Source organism: Petromyzon marinus, chromosome 63 (genome assembly GCF_048934315.1).
Source record: "Petromyzon marinus isolate PM22_M1 ecotype Great Lakes invasive population chromosome 63, UKy_Petmar_22M1.pri1.0, whole genome shotgun sequence".
Classification (NCBI taxonomy): Eukaryota; Metazoa; Chordata; class Hyperoartia; order Petromyzontiformes; family Petromyzontidae; genus Petromyzon; species Petromyzon marinus.
Window position 1 is genome coordinate 2,479,443 of NC_133729.1, and position 22,963 is coordinate 2,502,405.

General features: G+C 43.2%; 1 protein-coding gene and 1 long non-coding RNA gene across 3 annotated transcripts in view; one reads left to right on the plus strand and one right to left on the minus strand.

The window, feature by feature from the left end:
- LOC142906303 (uncharacterized) overlaps positions 1-22,963 on the minus strand; it is a 52,903-nt gene that overhangs the window by 5,068 nt on the left and 24,872 nt on the right. The window contains exon 2 of the long non-coding RNA XR_012930139.1: positions 16,914-17,019. This is a non-coding gene — a long non-coding RNA (uncharacterized LOC142906303). The remainder of the gene's footprint in view (positions 1-16,913; positions 17,020-22,963) is intronic.
- The window catches only part of LOC142906302 (plasmolipin-like), a 35,086-nt gene continuing 24,915 nt past the window's right edge, over positions 12,793-22,963 (plus strand). The window contains exons 1-3 of one of the 2 annotated variants that reach the window (XM_076053845.1): positions 12,793-13,771; positions 18,036-18,173; positions 19,364-19,537. In XM_076053845.1, coding sequence (XP_075909960.1) covers positions 18,048-18,173; positions 19,364-19,537 — 300 coding nt within the window. In that variant the 5' untranslated portion in view covers positions 12,793-13,771; positions 18,036-18,047. Of the gene's footprint in view, positions 13,772-18,031; positions 18,174-19,363; positions 19,538-22,963 lie in introns of both variants that reach the window. The other variant, XM_076053844.1, reaches the window with a different exon arrangement.

A 22,963-nucleotide genomic window follows, 5' to 3' on the forward strand; every position in this document is an offset into this window, starting at 1 on the left:
CAGTATACACGTGGTCACAACACTATAGTACTGTAGTAAACAGTATACACGTGGTCACAACACTATAGTACTGTAGTAAACAGTATACACGTGGTCACAACACTATAGAACTGTAGTAAACAGTATACACGTGGTCATAACACTATAGTACTGTAGTAAACAGTATACACGTGGTCATAACACTATAGTACTGTAGTAAACAGTATACACGTGGTCATAACACTATAGTACTGTAGTAAACAGTATACACGTGGTTATGACACTATAGTACTGTAGTAAACAGTATACACGTGGTCACAACATTATAGTACTGTAGTAAACAGTATACACGTGGTCACAACACTATAGTACTGTAGTAAACAGTATACACGTGGTCACAACACTATAGTACTGTAGTAAACAGTATACACGTGGTCACAACACTATAGTACTGTAGTAAACAGTATACACGTGGTCACAACACTATAGTACTGTAGTAAACAGTATACACGTGGTCACAACACTATAGTACTGTAGTAAACAGTATACACGTGGTCACAACACTATAGTACTGTAGTAAACAGTATACACGTGGTCACAGCACTATAGTACTGTAGTAAACAGTATACACGTGGTCACAACACTATAGTACTGTAGTAAACAGTACACACGTGGTCACAACACTATAGTAAACAGTATACACGTGGTCACAACACTATAGTACTGTAGTAAACAGTATACACGTGGTCACAACACTATAGTACTGTAGTAAACAGTACACACGTGGTCACAACACTATAGTAAACAGTATACACGTGGTCACAACACTATAGTACTGTAGTAAACAGTACACACGTGGTCACAACACTATAGTAAACAGTATACACGTGGTCACAACACTATAGTACTGTAGTAAACAGTATACACGTGGTCACAACACTATATAACTATAGTAAACAGTATACACGTGGTCACAACACAATAGTAATGTAGTAAACAGTATACACGTGGTCACAACACTATAGTACTGTAGTTAACAGTATACACGTGGTCACAACACTATATTACTGTAGTAAACAGTATACACGTGGTCACAACACTATAGTACTGTAGTAAACAGCATACACGTGGTCAAAACACTATAGTACTGCAGTAAACAGTACACATGTGGTCACAACACTATAGTACTATAGTAAACAGTATACACGTGGTCACAACACTATAGTACTGTAGTAAACAGCATACACGTGGTCACAACACTATAGTACTGTAGTAAACAGTATACATGTGGTCACAACACTATAGTACTATAGTAAACAGTATACACGTGGTCACAACACTATGGTACTGTAGTAAACAGTACACACGTGGTCACAACACTATAGTACTATAGTAAACGGTATACACGTGGTCCCAACACTATAGTACTATAGTAAACAGTATACACGTAGTCACAACACTATAGAACTATAGTAAACAGTATACACGTGGTCACAACACTACACTGTAGTAAACAGTATACACGTGGTCACAACACTATAGTACTGTAGTAAACAGTACACACGTGGTCACAACACTATAGTACTGTAGTAAACAGTATACACGTGGTCACAACACTATAGTACTGTAGTAATCAGTATACACGTGGTCACAACACTATAGTACTGTAGTAAACAGTATACACGTGGTCACAACACTATAGTACTATAGTAAACGGTATACACGTGGTCACAACACTATGGTACTATAGTAAACAGTATACACGTGGTCACAACACTATAGTACTGTAGTAAACAGTACACACGTGGTCACAACACTATAGTACTATAGTAAACAGTATACACGTGGTCACAACACTATAGTACTGTAGTAAACAGTATACACGTGGTCACAACACTATAGTACTATAGTAAACGGTATACACGTGGTCACAACACTATGGTACTATAGTAAACAGTATACACGTGGTCACAACACTATAGTACTGTAGTAAATAGTACACACGTGGTCACAACACTATAGTACTATAGTAAACAGTATACACGTGGTCACAACACTATAGCACTGTAGTAAACAGTATACACGTGGTCATAACACTATAGTAAACAGTATACACGTAGTCACAACACTATAGTACTGTAGTAAACAGTATACACGTGGTCACAACACTATAGTACTATAGTAAACAGTATACACGTGGTCACAACACTATAGTACTATAGTAAACAGTATACACGTGGTCACAACACTATAGTACTATAGTAAACAGTATACACGTGGTCACAACACTATAGTACTATAGTAAACAGTATACACGTGGTCACAACACTATAGTACTATAGTAAACAGTATACACGTGGTCACAACACTATAGTACTGTAGTAAACAGTACACACGTGGTCACAACACTATAGTACTATAGTAAACAGTATACACGTGGTCACAACACTATAGTACTATAGTAAACAGTATACGCTCGCACGCATGTTGACTATACGAGTGAGGCACGCCGACTGAGACCGAGCATGGGAGATGATTACCCACAATGCCGCAGAGAGAGAGAAGAACCATTGGCTCAGTTGTGATCACGTGACACTCGGCAGACAAAGCGATTACCCACAATGCCGCAGCGAGAGAGAGAGAGAAGAACCATTGGCTCAGTTGTGATCACGTGACGCTCGGCAGACAAAGCGTTATACTTTACGTACTGCTCGTATTGCAAGACGTCGCTCATTTATCAAATAATTACTTATTTAAAAATTTTGCTCGTCTTGCAAAACACTCGCAGACCAAGTTACCCGCAATCCAAGGTGTCACTGTGTATATGGCATTGGAAAGTCAGTATGTGGGCGCCGCGGTGGTGAGATGTTTACTGCCTCGCCTGGTACGCAGGGGATCATGGGTTCCAAACTGACCCTGACGATGCCTGCTGTATATTTGCAGTTTGCATGTTAAAACTAAACTAAACAGTTTTTTTTTATTTTACCAGGCAAAGCCCAATTGAGCTATGCAGTACTTTGTCAGAAACCACATGCCCATCACAAACGATAGCTCAACGAATTGTCTCATCATCACGCGTAGATGCATCGCAGCCAAACACTCTGAGCTCGTGATGTTGATTCTAAATGTGGAGGGGGAAAACCGGAGAGGGAGAAAAGAAAAAAAAAACAGGGAAAAATCAACGCGACCACGGATAGAGAGACGCGCAAACCCCAAACACCAGGCGTTAGGGTCACGATCGAACCCACGACCTCCCGTATACCTAGAAAAGTAGTTAATATCTCATAGCCACCGTGGCGAGAGAGGTGCAAAGGCAAATATGGAAAAAATAATTAATATATTTAAGTATAAATTTTGATTTAAAGCTTTCGTGACTGCAGTAATTCATATTCTTAGCTCTTTCGGTAAAGTCACGTTGAAGGGAAACAATAAAATATATATAATAAATATATAATACATATACATTTAATAAATATATCATGAATATATATTTTATTATTTTCATGTTTCCCTTCAACGTGACTTTACCGAAAGAGCTAAGGATATACATTTAAGTATAGTAGTAGGTGGTGGTGGTGGTGGCGACGGATAACGATTGTAGGAGGGATGATGCTGTCAGCGATGTCAGCGTGTGTTCATGTACGTACAGGTACGCACCGTACGTAGCCATGTGTGCTAATCGGCGGTGCGGAGGAAGGACAACAAACAAAACACAGCAAGAAGCGGTTCTAAAGAAATGGGTCTCTGTGTGAGTCTATCGATCTCTATGAGAGTCTATGTACAGTGTGAGAAAAAAAGTATTTGATCCCCTGCTGATTTTGTACGTTTGCCCACTGACTAAGAAATTATCAGTCTGTAATTTAATGGTAGGTTTATTTGAACAGTGAGAGACAGAATAACAACAACAAAATCCAGAAAAACGCATGTCAAAAATGTTATAAATTGATTTGCATTTTAATGAGGGAAATAAGTATTTGACCCCTCTGCAAAGCATGACTTAGTACTTGGTGGCAAAACCCTTGTTGGCAATCACAGAGGTCAGACGTTTCTTGTAGTTGGCCACCAGGTTTGCACACATCTCAGGAGGGATTTTGTCCCACTCCTCTTTGCAGATCTTCTCAAAGTCATTAAGGTTTCGAGGCTGACGTTTGGCAACTCGAACCTTTAGCTCCCTCCACATATTTTCTATGGGATTAAGGTCTGGAGACCGGCTAGGCCACTCCAGGACCTTAATGTGCTTCTTCTTGAGCCACTGCATTGTTGCCTTGGCCGTGTGTTTTGGGTCATTGTCATGCTCGAATAACCATCCACGACCCATTTTCAATGCCCTGGCTGAGGGAAGGAGGTTCTCACCCAAGATTTGACGGTACATGGCCCCGTCCATCGTACCTTTGATGTGGTAAAGTTGTCCTGTCCCCTTAGCAGAAAACACCCCCAAAGCATAATGTTTCCACCTCCATGTTTGACGGTGGGGATGGTGTTCTTGGGGTCATAGGCAGCATTCCTCCTCTTCCAAACACGGCGAGTTGAGTTGATGCCAAAGAGCTCAATTTTGGCCACATCTGACCACAACACTTTCACCCAGTTGTCCTCTGAATCATTAAGATGTTCATTGGCAAACTTCAGACGGGCATGTATATGTGCTTTCTTGAGCAGGGGGTCCTTGCGGGCGCTGCAGGATTTCAGCCCTTCACGGCGTAGTGTGTTACCAATTGTTTTCTTGGTGACTATGGTCCCAGCTGCCTTGAGATCATTGACAAGATCATCCCGTGTAGTTCTGGGCTGATTCCTCACCGTTCTCATGATCATTGCAACTCTCGCATGGAGCCCCAGGCCGAGGGAGATTGACAGTTATTTTGTGTTTCTTCCATTTGCGAATAATCGCACCAACTGTTGTCACCTTCTCACCAAGCTGCTTGGCAATAATCTTGTAGCCCATTCCAGCCTTGTGTAGGTCTACAATCTCGTCCCTGACATCCTTGGAGAGCTCTTTGGTCTTGGCCATGGTGGAGAGTTTAGAATCTTCTAGATTTCAAGCTTTCGTGACTGCAAGGATCCATACTCTTTGGTTCTATTCGGTAATAGAACCAAAGAGTATAGTTTGGAATCTGATTGATTGATTGCTTCTGTGGACAGGTGTTTTTTATACAGGTAACGAGCTGAGATTAGGAGCAAACTCTTAAAGGGAGTGCTCCTAATCTCAGCTCGTTACCTGTATAAAAGACATCTGGGAGCCAGAAATCTTTCTAATTGAAAGGGGGTCAAATACTGATTTCCCTCATTAAATGCAAATCAATTTATTACATTTTTGACATGCGTTTTTCTGGATTTTGTTGTTGTTATTCTGTCTCTCACTGTTCAAATAAACCTACCATTAAAATTATAGACTGATCATTTCTTTGTCAGTGGGCAAACGTACAAAATCAGCAGGGGATCAAATACTTTTTTTCCCTCACTGTATGCATGTTGAACTTTTTTTGCACACCACAGTACAGAACCAAACGTGCTCATCGGACGTGCGGGATAAAGGACAAACTAAAGGGCCGTCCATAAATGACGTCACGCACCTAGGGGGGGGGGGGGGTCAGACATTTATGACGATGTGTGACGAGGGGGGAGGGGGGGTTTGAGAAATGTGACGTCACATCTAAATTACGCAACTTTAAATAAATATAGACAACACGTTGTACTTAATAAAATAGACTTTTTAATAAATGTTTTCTCCTACAACATCAGAGTCCAGCGCCACATTAAATACGCACTACCATGACAATAGTTTAAAGCGATTTGAAGCATGTTTTATTTTTTTTGGTGGGGGGAGGGGGGGTCAGAGCTTTGTGACGTCATATTTGAGGGGGGAGGTCTGACTTTTTGTGACGCCGTGTGACGAGAGAGGGGGGGGGGTGGTGGAGGTAAAAAAATCGTCCAAAATCGCGTGACGTCATTTATGGACGGCCCCAAAAAAGCAGTTCCAAAGAAATTAGTTCGCCAACCTGGATGACGATTTAACAGTTGCATAGCTCCTGGTGGCTTCCAAATGTCGGAAGGAAGAGCGTTCCAGACGGCCGCAGAAGCAGCAGCGCAGCCGAAAGCGCAAAATTCGGTGACAGGCTGTGTTCGATGGCTCGCCGACAGCCACCGCTGCTTGCGAGGATGAGCCGGTACTCGGCGTGATGGCGATGATTTATTTGCGCTCCCCGCTGACGACAATCAGCGAGGCTATCCAGTCTAACTCTGCACTGCGACAACAAGCGAACGCGGCCAATGCAAAACGTTTTCGAAATCACCAAAATGAAGCTACAAAAACAACGTAACGGTCAGTGATCATGGGCACTGCGATTCAAATTTAACAATAAACGATATACATCTTCTTCTTTGGTTATTTCGGTGAAGTCACGTAGAATGAGAATACAATAATAAATTAATAAAATAAAATAACACAATAAAATTCTCACTTGTGTTGTGGCCGAAACGTCGTGAGAATTTTATTGTGTTATTTTATTTTATTAATTTATTATTTTATTCTCATTCTACGTGGTGACTTTACCGAAAGAACCAAAGAAGATGAATCCTTGCAGTCACGAAAGCTTTAAATGGAAACGATATACACTTAAATTTTGATTTAAAGCTTTCGTGACTGCAGGGATTCAAATTCTTGGTTCTTTCGGTAAAGTCACACCTGATGATGATTGCTTGTGTTGCAGTCGAAACGTCGTTGAGAATTTTATTGTTTTATATTTTTTACTATTTTATTGTTTCCCTTCTACGTGTTGACTTTTACCGAAAGAACCAATGATACGATACGCACATAGCATGTACGACCAACACATTGCAGCCATAGCTGTCAGCATGAGTCACTCCGTGACAGTCGGAGTATCGGCAGCAGAAAGTTGACGGCTACGTTTCACCCTCCATCCCTTATAAGGAGCGAGATTCATGAGCAAGCCACCACCAACTCCTTGGGGTGTGGCGGACAGAGATAGCGAAGGGTTCAGTTCAAACTCCACCGCAGGGGGGAAGCGGGATTGTGGGTGAGTGCTGTTGTAATGACACTTGACGTCACGGCCGTTAGGTGGAGTGGTGGCGCAGCGGTTAGCGCAGCGGGCAGATCGATTAAACCCTCGTGTGTAAACGACCAAAAAAATGTAGATTTTATTCATAATCTTCGGTTCTTTCGGTCAAGTCACGTAGGTATAAAATAACATGAATTAAATCACGAAGTTTCGATTGCAACACAAGCAATCATCATCATCATCAGGTGGGAAAACCACAGCATGAAAATTGAGAAACCAAAAATTGTTTAGTAATAGGTTTTTACCCTTTTATCTGGCAGTCAAAACTGACACCTTTATGCAAGGCATCATGTTTGCAAAAAACACAACACAAGTAGTCAAAATGCAAACAAAAAAGACAACTCTGATAATATCCACTGTCCTTGAATTTGATTGTCAGTTTTTGTGCCAGATTAAAGGGTAAAAACCTATTACTATATCTTGTTACTGGCAAAGGAGGTCTCGTAAAAATGTGTTTGCTGTGGTTTTCCCACCTGATGATGATTGCTTGTGTTGCAATCGAAACGTCGTGATTTTATTTATTGTATTTTATACCTACCACGTGACTTTACCGAAAGAACCAAAGAGTATGGATCCTTGCAGTCACGAAAACTTCAAATCGAGATGATACTTCAAATCTAGACATTTTGTTCATTTTACCAGGCAAGGCTCCACTGAGCGTACCTGGCGATCACAATTGATAGTCGAATTGATAGTCTAATTGATAGTCTAATAGATAGTATGATTGATAGTCTAATTGATAGTCTGATTGATAGTCTAATTGATAATCTAATTGATAGTCTAATTGATAGTCTGATTGATAGTCTAATTGATAGTCTAATTGATAGTCTGATTGATAGTCTAATTGATAGTCTAATTGATAGTCTGATTGATAGTCTAATTGATAGTCTAATTGATAGTCTGATTGATAGTCTAATTGATAGTCTAATTGATAGTCTGATTGATAGTCTAATTGATAGTCTGATTGATAGTCTAATTGATAGTCTGATTGATAGTCTGATTGATAGTCTAATTGATAGTCTAATGCAGTGGCTTATTATCATCATCGTCACGTGGAGATTCAAAGGCAGCCGTGGTGATGGCCACCAACCCCGCTCATGTGCTCGCTAATAACAGCACACGGGGTGCCACGGTGGCTATGAGATGTAAACTAGCGCGCCTGCTATACGGGAGGTCGTGGGTTTGATCTCGACCATGACGATGCCTGCTGTATATTTGGAGTCTGCGTCTCTCTCTATCTCTCTCTCCGTGGTTGCGTGGATTTTTCTCCGCGTCGTGTCCGGTTTTTACCGTATACAGGACGCGTTTAGGGTATTTAGGTGCTGCCATAACTGTCCACGTGATGCTAATGATGATATCAATGAAGTGGCTGATGATGGGTGTGTGTATGTTGGGTGTGTGGTGTGTGTGTGTATGGTGTGTGTATAGTGTGTGTGTGTATGGTGTGTGTGTGTGTGTATGGTGTGTGTGTGTGTGTGTAAGGTGTGTGTGTATGGTGTGTGTATGTGTGTGTGTATGGTGTGTGTATGTTGGGTGTGTGTATGGTGTGTGTGTGTATGGTGTGTGTGTGTATGGTGTGTGTGTGTGTATGGTGTGTGTGTGTAAGGTGTGTGTGTATGGTGTGTGTATGTGTGTGTGTATGGTGTGTGTATGGTGTGTGTATGTTGGGTGTGTGTATGGTGTGTGTGTGTGTGTGTAAGGTGTGTGTGTGTATGGTATGTGTTTATGGTGTGTGTGTGCATGGTGTTTGTGTGTATGGTGGGTACTCTTTGGTTCTATTCGGTAAAGTCACGTAGGTAAAAAATTAAACAACATGACTTTATCGAATAGAACCAAAGAGTATGGATCCTTGCAGTCACGAAAGCTTCAAATCTAGAATGTATGGTGGGTGTGTATGGCGGGTGTTTGTGTGTGTGGTGTGTCTGGATGCTAAAGTTGGACCTTCAACCTTGGGAATTTAAAGGCGGATGAAGTTTATCTCCTGAACCACAGACAACACACACACACACACGTGCGCGCACACACACACCAAGACGACAACAACAGTTCCAGACCACACCAAGACAACAACAGCCCCAGACCACACCACGACAACAAGTCCCAGACTACATCAACACAGCAACACACACAGCAGTCGTCCCTCAATAAAATTGCACTTTAACAATTAACTATCAAGGATCACAAAGTTACACATCACATTTGCAATTGTGGTCGTATCTAGCACTACTGATCTTCTGCATCAGGGATATATTTTTTGAAGACGTTCTTACGTTCATGATTTGCTTAATCCAGGCAAAAACCGTGGCTCAATTGAGCTTCACTCTGCCTCATATCTACACGCGGTGTTCAATGGGTGGGTGGGTGGGTGGCGGAGGGAGTGGATGACTGAATGCGTGAGTTCGCTAGCGAATTGATGGAGGAGTGCAGTGGTTGGATGGGTGACTGAATGGGCGGGTCAGTGAGTTGATGACTGAGTGGGTTAGCGAATGGGTGGAAAAGTGCAGTGGGTGGGTGACTGAGTGAGTGAGAGTGTGGGTGACTGAGTGAGTGAGAGTGTGGGTGACTGAGTGAGTGAGAGTGTGGGTGACTGAGTGAGTGAGAGTGTGGGTGACTGAGTGAGTGAGAGTGTGGGTGACTGAGTGAACGGGTGAGCGAATGGGTGGAGTGAGGTTGGAGGGTGAGTATGTGTGATTGATTGCGTGGGTGACATGAGTGAGTGAGAGTGTGGGTGACTGAGTGAGCGGGTGAGCGAATGGGTGGAGTGAGGTTGGAGGGTGAGTGTGTGATTGATTGCGTGGGTGACTGAGTGAGTGAGAGTGTGGGTGACTGAGTGAGTGAGAGTGTGGGTGACTGAGTGAGTGAGAGTGTGGGTGACTGAGTGAGTGAGAGTGTGGGTGACTGAGTGAGTGAGAGTGTGGGTGACTGAGTGAGTGAGAGTGTGGGTGACTGAGTGAGTGAGAGTGTGGGTGACTGAGTGAGTGAGAGTGTGGGTGACTGAGTGAGTGAGAGTGTGGGTGACTGAGTGAGCGGGTGAGCGAATGGGTGGAGTGAGGTTGGAGGGTGAGTATGTGTGATTGATTGCGTGGGTGACATGAGTGAGTGAGAGTGTGGGTGACTGAGTGCGCGGGTGAGCGAATGGGTGGAGTGAGGTTGGAGGGTGAGTGTGTGTGATTGATTGCGTGGGTGACTGAGTGAGCGGGTGAGCGAATGGGTGGAAGAGTGGGTGAGTGGATTAGCGAATGGGTGACTGAGTGAGGTTGTAGGGTGAGTGTGTGACTGATTGCGTGGGTGGCTGAGTGAGTGAATCATTTTGTGAATGGGTGGGGGAGTGGGGTGTGTGGGTGACTTGAGCGATTGGGTGACTGAGTGAGTTGGTTAGCGAATGGTTGGATGAGTAAGGTGGGTGGATGAGTGGGTGACTGGGTGGGCGACTGAGTGGGTGACTGAGTAAGTGGGTGACTGAGTGAAATCTGGAGGAAACTCAAGCTGGCCAAACGTGTCTCCCACATGTCTCATGTAATGAGTATGACGATTTAACACGTAGGCTTTCGCGACCAATATCATCCATAAGAGGGGTTGTTTTGGGGGGGGGGGGGGGGGGGTTAAATCGCGTAAATGTGTCGTTAAAACCCGCCACCACCCGACACAGCCAACTAGTAAGGGTTGTCACGCAAACAGAACGTGGCCAATTCGTCACTAGCACAGCACTAGTGTATAGTAGTGTATAGTGTAGTGTATAGTAGTGTATAGTGTAGTGTATAGTGTAGTGTATAGTGTAGTGTATAGTAGTGTATAGTAGTGTAGTGTATAGTGTAGTATATAGTAGTGTGTAGTGTAGTGTATAGTAGTGTATAGTGTAGTGTATAGTAGTGTATAGTGTAGTGTATAGTAGTGTATAGTGTAGTGTATAGTGTAGTGTATAGTGTAGTGTATAGTAGTGTATAGTAGTGTAGTGTATAGTGTAGTATATAGTAGTGTGTAGTGTAGTGTATAGTAGTGTATAGTGTAGTGTATAGTAGTGTATAGTGTAGTGTATAGTAGTGTATAGTGTAGTGTATAGTGTAGTGTATAGTGTAGTGTATAGTAGTGTATAGTGTAGTGTATAGTAGTGTATAGTGTAGTGTATAGTAGTGTATAGTGTAGTGTATAGTGTAGTGTATAGTGTAGTGTATAGTATAGTGTATAGTGTAGTATACTAGTACAGCACTAGTGTATAGTGTATAGTAATGTATAGTGTAGTGTATAGTGTAGTGTATAGTGTAGTATACTAGTACAGCACTAGTGTATAGTGTATAGTAGTGTATAGTGTAGTGTATAGTAGTGTATAGTGTAGTCTATAGTGTATAGTAGTGTATAGTGTAGTGTATATTGTAGTGTATAGTAGTGTATAGTGTAGTGTATAGTAGTGTATAATGTTGTGTATAGTGTAGTCTATAGTGTATAGTAGTGTATAGTGTAGTGTATAGTGTATAGTGTAGTGTATAGTAGTGTATAGTAGTGTATAGTGTAGTGTATAGTAGTGTATAATGTAGTGTATAGTAGTGTATAGTGTAATCTATAGTGTATAGTAGTGTATAGTGTAGTGTATAGTGTAGTGTATAGTAGTGTATAGTAGTGTATAGTGTAGTGTATAGTAGTGTATAGTGTAGTGTATAGTAGTGTATATCGTAGTGTATAGTAGTGTATAATGTAGTATACTAGCAAAGCAACACCGGTGTGTTGTAGAGCCAAGCCACAACATTTACACTCCGAGTACGACGTTTCGCCAGTAATTACAACCAGCTTCATCAGGCGACAGCCAGATTTGTGGAGAAGTCTTCCTGTTGTGTTCCTTATACAGAGGCGTAGATGTGGTGACCACGATTCTGCGCTCTTGCACAAAGTGGGTGGGGGGAGGGGGTGGTCAGCTACCGCCTTAGTGCTGCGTGGAAGCGAATGAGCAAATAATACGTTGTTTAAATGCATGCCTCTATTATGGAAACAAAAAAAACTAATAATGTAATAAGACATCAATAAAGGAAATACATTGGGACAAAACCCGAAACAACTACAACAATCGAGTTAAGAAAAAACGCTGCACAAACATAAAACGAAATATAAAATTAATAAAAATGTTATTTCCTGTCAGTTAAGTTGAGGTCGGAAAAAAAATATATAAAAATAAAAGGTCATAGCATAGCGCCATAGACGTTGTGGTACACCAACAACGCTGGACGTATATAAGGGAACCTTTTTGGCCACTATCCAGAATGGTGAAAAATAAGCATAATAACGGGTGACTTACCCTTCTCTGTGTTAAAGATGTTCAAACACCAAATGAGCACCTCTAACAAGGCATCATCAAGGCATCATCGAGGCAAGACACGCGTACTTGTGGCAAAACATGCAAAGCAAAGATCTTCACGCCTTTTGGCGTCATCTGGTAAGAGCACCAATTGGGTCGAGGCTCAAAAGAAAGCCGTCCCTTGGTGTGGACCAATCAGTTTCAAGGACAATGCCACGTATATATTATCATAGTATGTTTTTTTTGTTTGCATTTTGACTGCAGGTATTGTGGTTAATGCAGTAAACATGGATCCTTGGAAAAAGGTTTCAGTTTTGTTGCCAGAAAAAAGGGGGAAAACCCTTATTATTATATTTTGGTACTGGCAAAGGAGGTCTAATGATGTAGATATCATTATGAGACCTCTTTTGCCAAAAACAAGATATAGGAATAGGTTTTACCCTTTTAACTGGCACAAAAACTGACACCTTTATTCATGATGCCTTGAATAAAGGTGTCAGTTTTTTGTGCCAGTTAAAAGGGTAAAACCTATTCCTAGATGTAGATATCTTCAACACCTGTTTCGCCTGTCACGAAGGTTAAAACCTTTCAAGAGCTCAATCATGATTTGAAGCTTTCGTGACTGCAGGAATTCATACTCTCTGGTTCTTTCGGTAAAGTCACGGGTCTGCGGCAGGCCACGTGCTTTCCCACCTTGTGTTGCGCCCGAAACGTCGTGATTTATTTCATGTTATACCTGCGTGACTTTACTTTTAAAGAGATGTTAACTACCTAGCGCGGCATACAGGAGGTCGTGGGTGTAATCCCGACTCTGACGCCGCCTGCTGCTGTATATTTGAGTCTGCGTCTCTCTCTCTCTCCCCCCGTGGTAGCTTGGATTTTGTCTCCGGGTTCACCGGTTTTTCACTCCACGTTGAGAATTAACGTCACGCGCTTAGCGTATTCGGCTGCTTTAAATGTCCACGTGATAATGATGCTGATGACAAGCCACTTCGTTGAGCTATCGCGCGTGATAGGCAGGTGCGGTTCTGAAAAAAAAAGCTACGTATCTCGGTGGGACCTTGCCTGGTAAAATAAAGATGTGTTGATTAGTTTTAGTTTGTTAATTGATTAGTCGAAAGACTCCCAGGGTGCCATGGGAAAAAGAAAGTCGGGAGGGGTCGAACGCTCGCTTGCCAAACTGCGTGGGTGGCGAAACGTCCTGTGACTGACAGACCTTCCAAACCTCTGCGTGTTTCATCACCGCCACCACCAGCACCACCACCGCCACCACCGTCACCACCACACACCACCGCTACCGTCAGAAACCACCGCCGTCACCACCACCACCGTCAAATTTTGCTTCACAGCTTCACGCGGAAACAACTCGCTCCATCGCTCCCTCTCTCTCGTCTCACTCTCTGTCTCTCTCTCTCCTCGACTCGCATAAGAAGAGGTGAGTCCATACATTTGATACCTTCATAAAATGTGACGTTATTATTCATGGTAATATCGTTACGTGTCCATGCAGTCCGTTTTCATGCAATGCTGGCAGTGGTGGTAGTCGCGTTCTTGAATAACACCGCGTTGTGGTGTAAGACATCGCGTTATAATAATAAATAATGTATAATTATAGGTGAGTATAAAGCACACGTGTGTTCTGCTATAATGCGCTGGTGCTGGGGTAGTAGTAGTAGTAGTCGCCTTCCTGAAGAACATTGCGTCATGGTAGAAAGAAATCGCGTTATAAATACAAATAGTAAATCATTATGAGACCTCCTTTGCCAGTAGCAAGATATAGTAATAGGTTTTCACCCTTTTATCTGGCACCAAAACTGACACCTTTATACAAGGGGATCATGTTTGCAATAACCACAACACAAGCAGTCAATCAATTTCAAGGACACTGCCAATATCATTATCAGAGTTGTCTCTTTTTGTTTGCATTTTGACTGCTTGTGTTGTGGTTATTGCAAACATGATCCCTCGTATAAAAGGCGTCAGTTTTGACTGCCAGATAAAAGGGTAAAGACCAATTACTAAATAGTAAATCATTATGTCTATAGTAGCGGGGAGTACCCGGCGTTGACCGGGCGAAAAATATATTTAAAAACTTCTCTCTTAAAAACGTTACATATACATACACAGATATTAAGCTATTGTGAAAGCGAAAGTGGGCCGTTCGTCCATTTCTCCACCAACAAAATAACAAGAGGCTTGCACAAGTCCCAAAAGCCATTGAAAGTGTGGGGGGTAAATAGTTGATCTAAAAGGTTTCCGAAAATTGTCCACCCCCCTCCTCCTCAAAAAATATCTTTATTCCCACCCTCCATACAACAACAGAGTAAGTAGTATCTTTTGACTCTGCAGTTGTGTCTACTGACTCTACAGTGGTATCTAGTGAGCCAGTAGTAGCTAATGACTGTGTAGTAGTATTTACTAACTGTAGCAGTAACGACTGACCGTAGTAGTAGTATTTACTGGCCCTACAGTAGTATCTACCGACTCTATAGTAGTAACGACTAACTGTATAGTAGTATCTGCTGACTCTATAGTAGTATCCACTGACTATAGTAGTATCTACTCACTCTATAGTAGTATCTGCTGACTCTATAGTAGTAGCCACTGACTATAGTAGTATCTACTCACTCTATAGTAGTATCTGCTGACTCTATAGTAGTATCCACTGACTATAGTAGTATCTACTAACTCCATAGTAGTATCTGCTGACTCTGTGGTAGTATCCAGTGACTATAGTAGTAACTACTAACTCTATAGTAGAATCTGCTGACTCTATAGTAGTATCCACTGACTATAGTAGTATCTACTCACTCTATAGTAGTATCTGCTGACTCGATAGTAGTATCCACTGACTATAGTAGTATCTACTCACTCTATAGTAGTATCTGCTGACTCTATAGTAGTACCCACTGACTATAGTAGTATCTACTCACTCTATAGTAGTATCTGCTGACTCTGTGGTAGTATCCAGTGACTATAGTAGTAACTACTAACTCTATAGTAGTATCTGCTGACTCTATAGTAGTACCCACTGACTATAGTAGTATCTACTCACTCTATAGTAGTATCTGCTGACTCTGTGGTAGTATCCAGTGACTATAGTAGTAACTACTAACTCTATAGTAGTATCTGCTGACTCTATAGTAGTATCCAGTGACTATAGTAGTATCTACTCACTCTATAGTAGTATCTGCTGACTCTATAGTAGTATCCACTGACTATAGTAGTATCTACTAACTCTATAGTAGTATCTCCTGACTCTGTAGTAGTATCCAGTGACTATAGTAGTATCTACTAACCCTATAACAGTATCTACTGACTGTATAGTAGTATCTACTGACTCTAGTAGCTACTGACTGTAGTAGTATCTACGGACTGTATAGTAGTATCTACTGACTGTATAGTAGTATCTACTGACTGTAGCAGTATTTACTGACCGTAGTGGTATATACTGACTGTTTAAGCATCTACTAACTCTATCTAGAGGTATCTACCAACTCGATAGCAGTATCTACTATCACTACAGCAGTGCATACCGACTGTGGTAGTACCTGCTATGATTACAGCAGTGCATACAGTGGTGGAACCTGCTTTCACTACAGCAGTGTATACTGACTGTGGTGGTACCTGCTATCACCACAGCAGTGTATACCAACTGTGGTGGTACCTGCTTTCACTACAGCAGTGCATACCGACTGTGGTGGTGCCTGCTATCACTATAGCAGTGCATACCGACTGTGGTGGTACCTGCTACCACTACAGCAGTGCATACTGACTGTGGTGGTACCTGCTATGGTTACAGCAGTGCATACTGACTGTGGTGGTACCTGCTATGGTTACAGCAGTGTATACTGACTGTGGTGGTACCTGCTATGGTTACAGCAGTGCATACTGACTGTGGTGGAACCTGCTATCACTACAGCAGTGCATACTGACTGTGGTGGCACCTGCTATCACCACAGCAGTGTATACTGACTGTGGTGGTACCTGCTATCACCACAGCAGTGTATACTGACTGTGGTGGTACCTGCTATCACCACAGCAGTGCATACTGACTGTGGTGGTACCTGCTATCACCACAGCAGTGCATACTGACTGTGGTGGTACCTGCTTTCACTACAGCAGTGCATACTGACTGTGGTGGTACCTGCTATGATTACAGCAGTGCATACCGACTGTAGTAGTACCTGCTATCACTACAGCAGTGCATACTGACTGTAGTGGAACCTGCTACCACTACAGCAGTGTATACTGACTGTGGTGGTACCTGCTATGATTACAGCAGTGCATACGACTGTGGTGGCACCTGCTACCACTACAGCAGTGTATACTGACTGTGGTGGTACCTGCTATGGTTACAGCAGTGCATACTGACTGTGGTGGTACCTGCTATCACTACAGTAGTACATACCGACTGTGGTGGTACCTGCTTTCACTACAGCAGTGCATACTGACTGTGGTGGTACCTGCTATGGTTACAGCAGTGCATACTGACTGTGGTGGTACCTGCTATCACTACAGTAGTACATGCTGACTCTATAGCAGTATCTATCGAATCTATAGCACAAAGTACTCACCTGACAGAGTGCCGAGGTGAGGCATTTTGAACGCGAAGGAGAAATCCCCCCCCCCCCACTCTCCACCGATGACGCGCGTGCGTTGCCAGGGGCAACCCCGGTCCAGCTTTGAGCGGGGTGGGGAAATAAATAAATACAAATGAATCGCACAAAAACACTATTTTTACTCATTTTAAGTTGACGGACGGGAAAACCGAATAGCCTATACCAAGCACGGCGCTTACGGCGTGACACCCAGCTAAATTTTTTTTCACGTAAACCCCGCGGTTCGCGAGCCAAATCCTTCGCAAGCGCGCGTACGCAGACAGCCAGACAGACGGACAGACAGACAGACAGATAGACAAAAAATCCCTTTTTTAGGTTAGACTAGCTTTACTACGCGGCTTCGCCCGGGACTTGGATTCTTGTCTTGGATTAATGCACAGCCTACGCGGAGGGTGGGGGGGGATACGTGGCGATCGCTTGCGTTGTGATCGAAACGTCGTAGCTTTTTGTTTATTTTATGTTTATTAATTTGAACCTATCTACATGACTTTACTGAAAGACCCAAAGAATAGTCTACTGTTTAAATTTCGATTTAAAGCTTTCGTGACTGCAAGGATTCGTCTTCTTTGGTTCTTTCGGTAAAGTCACGTAGACTGAGAATAAAATAATAAAATAAAACAGTAAAATTCTCACGACGTTTCGGCCACAACACTTGTGGCCTTCTTCAGGTGAAATGAACAAACCTGTCGGGACGACAGAGCTACAATGTCGTCCCTACAGGTTTCTTCCTTTTTACCGGAAGAAGGCCACTTGTGTTGTGGCCGAAACGTCGTGAGAATTTTATTGTTTTATTTTATTATTTTATTCTCATTCTACGTGACTTTACGGAAAGAACCAAAGAATAGTCTACTGTATGATCAGGTTTTGCCATGGGAAATAGTGGAATAAACCACCCACTCTCTGTGGTGCTACAAACGAGAGGGGAGCCACACCGATGCCTTTAAACACCAGCTCCCTGAAAACAATTGCCCAAGGGCTCTTTATACATTATTATTATTATTACTTTTGTTATTATCTGCGTTCATTGTGTTCAACCCACTTTGAAAGGGGGAGACTTGCGTCTGTTTTTTCAGGAAGGTTGAAACAAAAATGGTCGACAATAATGGCGTCGGCAGCACTCGGACTGAGCAGCAGGGTGCAGGCTCCGTGTTCTTTCCGAGTCTGAACTCCTCCTACCTACGTTCACTCTTCGGCACAATTGCTCTGGGCGAATTGGTGAGAGGTTTTTTTTTTCACCTGTGCGTGTGTTTGCGTGTGTGTGTGTGTGTAAGTGGATGCATGCACGTGTGTATGGGACCGAGCGTGTAAAAGTGAGTGCGTGCGTGTGTGTGTGGGTATAGGAGTGGAGCCAGTAGTGGTGGGCAGATAGATGTGGGCTAAACGGGCATTGCACGGGCTGGAGAGAGGATGGAGTTGATGCGGCACGGGAAGGCGCGGAGCTAAGCGGACTTGCCGAAAACTGGTACCAGCGGTGTCAAGATCGGCCTCTACGGAGGAGGCTCGTGAAGGACGCTGCTACTGGGCAGTTGGAGGCAGTCGCCCTCCAACAATAATGGAGGGCAGAGGAGCGACGCTCACAACAACGAGCGGAGCGTCGGGTGGCTAAAGCACAGCAAGTTGGTGGCACAGTAGGGGGCACAGCTGGGTGCATTTGGTCAACCTATGGCACCTGCTGGGTCTGTCCTGTGACCTCCTGCCAATGGTCGTTCGACACTTCACGTGGCCTTAAAGTGCGCATAGCTTGGCACAGCTGCTGTGTTGATGTCACCTCCAACTAGTGGGGAATGGCAGTTGTTGTTGTTGTAAAAAAATCAGAGTAGTAAGTGTAGCGGTGTGCTACTAACCGGGCGAACCGATTCCCTGCTCATGGCCACTAACAACCAGTGACAATAATCTGAACCCGTCATAGGCCTTTCCTAGGTCGACTCAGCCTCCTCATATGAGTACGTAGTTCTTTGTCTTCGTAGGTGCTCGCTAACAACACTTGCCCCCAACAACAGTCTTTTACAGATTGACACATAGGCTTTCCGAAGCAATGTTATCCTAATAGAGGTCGTTTTGGGGTTAGATCGCGTACATGTTCATGCGTCGTTAAACCCGCTGACACTCGACACAGTTATTGCCGGCGAAACCTCGTCCTCGAATTGTAATGTCGTGGGTTTACTCTCCAACACGCCGGTTAGTGCCGGACTCAGAACTAATTGGCATGCTTCTCTTACGTGACAAACCTTACTAATTGGCCGTGTCGGATGGTGGCAGGTTTAACGACATTTCTGTATGTGTATATATATACACACGATCTAATGCAAAAAAACAAACAAACCTCTATTATGGATGGTCTGTTACAGCCTATAGAACGGTGGGAGGAAAAACTTTCGTGTTGTTTGTCCACCGCTTTCGTCCAGCTATGCGGATTGCTGGCATGGTCCCTCGTCGCCTCCACCCCCTACTGGCTCTTCGCCGCCTACAAGTGGGTGATGTTCGTGACCGTCTTCTGCTGGGTCATGACGCTACTGCTCGTTGCCTACCAGTCGCTCGCCTTGCCCGTGCACTGCCTCAGCGTGCCCTGGCCGCTGTTTGTGAGTTACACGCTAGTCCTCGACTTGCGAACAACGCCACCCGCACTTACGAACAACATTCGCGCTTACGAACAACATTCACACTTACGAACACCACTCGCACTTACGAACAACATTCGCACTTACGAACAACATTCACACTTACGAACAACATTCACACTTACGAACAACATTCGCACTGATTTAAAGCTTTCGTGACTGCAGTAATTCATATTCTTAGTTTTTTCGGTAAAGTCACGTTGAAGAGAAACAACAAAATAACAAAATATATATATAAAACAATAAAAAATTCTCACGACGTTTCGACCATAACTCAAACGGTCATCATCAGGTGTGTCGGTTTGCATAAATTTATTTTGAAAACGGCATATGTATTTATTTATATATATAAAAATAACGTTTGCGTCACGCGCAACGATTGGCTGTTTGCCAGGACTAGTCCATCTATTTTTTGAAAAGAGGAGGGGGGAGACGAAATTTGTTTTTATGTATGCTGTCTGAAAGCCACTGTAAGCGTGAACAATCAATCAAGAACTGAAATGATTTATCAAATCTTTCCAATGATTGCTAAGATAGAATCCATCTTCTCGGTTGAAATTGTCTCTGTGTTTGTATATGTGGATAGCCTCATGAACGAATCTCTCATGGAAGCCAGATGGCTTACAAAGAACCTCCGTCTTGGAAAAGTCAATGGCATGTGAGCCTACTGAATTAGAACAATGATCTGCTACGGCCGAGGTGTTGGTCCTACCGTGTTTAAGGTCTGCTTTATGTTCACGAATGCGGTCCGAGATATGGCGTTTGGTCTCTCCAATGTAACTACTACCACAGAGGCAACTTAGTTTGTAGACACCAGGGTATTGTATGTCCGGAATCACATCTTTTACAGACGGAACCAGATCACGGATTTTATGTAATGTGTTGAAACGGACCTGGATCTTGTGTTTATTCAAGATTTTGGAGATCTTTTTTGTGATCCCAGCAATGTAGGGTAAAGTGATGGTTTTGAAAGGCTCCTCAAGAGGGTTCTTCTTCATGGTTTGAGTGATAGCTTTGTGGATTGTATAGTCGGAGTAACCATTAGCCCTAAGAGCTTGGTGTACGTGCTTGAGTTCACTGCTTATGTGTTCCTGGTCGGATATGCATTGGGCTCTATGATACAGAGTCTTGATGAGAGAATTCTTCTGTGATGGATGGTGGTGGGAATCCGGTTTCAGATAAGCATCCGTATGGGTAGCTTTCCTGTAGACAGAGTGGCTCATTGAACCATCAGGTCTCTTTTTAATTAGGACATCCAAAAAAGGTATCTTGCCATCTATTTCGACTTCCATGGTAAATCTGATGGCTGGGTGTATGGAATTGATGTGGTCGAAGAATTGGTCTAGAGCAGGCCGGCCATGTGGCCAGATGACAAAAGTGTCATCCACGTACCTCTTCCATAAGGTTGGGCGCAGAGTGGCAGTCTGGATGGCATCAGTCTCAAATTTCTCCATGAAAATGTTAGCTATAACTGGAGAAAGGGGGGAGCCCATTGGGGTGCCCTCAGTTTGTTTGTAGAAAGTTCCATTCCAAGTGAAGTATGTATTGGTTAAACAGTGTCTCACCAGGGGGGGTACCTCAGTGTTTAGTCCTTGATGAACCAAGTCTTCAATGATTGCAATGGTGTCAGGTACAGGAACCTTGGTGAATAAGGAAACTACATCAAAACTGACAAGCAGGTCGTCTGGGGACAGGGAAATACCCTTGATTGTTGATACCAGGTGAGTAGAATTTTGTACCGCAGAGGTGGTCTTTCCAGTGAAAGGACGCAGGATTTCAGACAAAAAACGAGCTAGTTTGTAGGTGGGGGAGCTGATAGTAGAGACTATGGGACGAAGAGGTGTATCAACTTTATGTATTTTTGGTAAGCCGTATAATCTTGGTGGCCTGGCAGCAGAAGGTTTCAACGAAAACTGTTTAGATTGATCTAAACAGATTATACGGCTTACCAAAAATACATAAAGTTGATACACCTCTTCGTCCCATAGTCTCTACTATCAGCTCCCCCACCTACAAACTAGCTCGTTTTTTGTATGAAATCCTGCGTCCTTTCACTGGAAAGACCACCTCTGCGGTACAAAATTCTACTCACCTGGTATCAACAATCAAGGGTATTTCCCTGTCCCCAGACGACCTGCTTGTCAGTTTTGATGTAGTTTCCTTATTCACCAAGGTTCCTGTACCTGACACCATTGCAATCATTGAAGACTTGGTTCATCAAGGACTAAACACTGAGGTACCCCCCCTGGTGAGACACTGTTTAACCAATACATACTTCACTTGGAATGGAACTTTCTACAAACAAACTGAGGGCACCCCAATGGGCTCCCCCCTTTCTCCAGTGATAGCTAACATTTTCATGGAGAAATTTGAGACTGACGCCATCCAGACTGCCACTCTGCGCCCAACCTTATGGAAGAGGTACGTGGATGACACTTTTGTCATCTGGCCACATGGCCGGCCTGCTCTAGACCAATTCTTCGACCACATCAATTCCATACACCCAGCCATCAGATTTACCATGGAAGTCGAAATAGATGGCAAGATACCTTTTTTGGATGTCCTAATTAAAAAGAGACCTGATGGTTCAATGAGCCACTCTGTCTACAGGAAAGCTACCCATACGGATGCTTATCTGAAACCGGATTCCCACCACCATCCATCACAGAAGAATTCTCTCATCAAGATTCTGTATCATAGAGCCCAATGCATATCCGACCAGGAACACATAAGCAGTGAACTCAAGCACGTACACCAAGCTCTTAGGGCTAATGGTTACTCCGACTATACAATCCACAAAGCTATCACTCAAACCATGAAGAAGAACCCTCTTGAGGAGCCTTTCAAAACCATCACTTTACCCTACATTGCTGGGATCACAAAAAAGATCTCCAAAATCTTGAATAAACACAAGATCCAGGTCCGTTTCAACACATTACATAAAATCCGTGATCTGGTTCCGTCTGTAAAAGATGTGATTCCGGACATACAATACCCTGGTGTCTACAAACTAAGTTGCCTCTGTGGTAGTAGTTACATTGGAGAGACCAAACGCCATATCTCGGACCGCATTCGTGAACATAAAGCAGACCTTAAACACGGTAGGACCAACACCTCGGCCGTAGCAGATCATTGTTCTAATTCAGTAGGCTCACATGCCATTGACTTTTCCAAGACGGAGGTTCTTTGTAAGCCATCTGGCTTCCATGAGAGATTCGTTCATGAGGCTATCCACATATACAAACACAGAGACAATTTCAACCGAGAAGATGGATTCTATCTTAGCAATCATTGGAAAGATTTGATAAATCATTTCAGTTCTTGATTGATTGTTCACGCTTACAGTGGCTTTCAGACAGCATACATAAAAACAAATTTCGTCTCCCC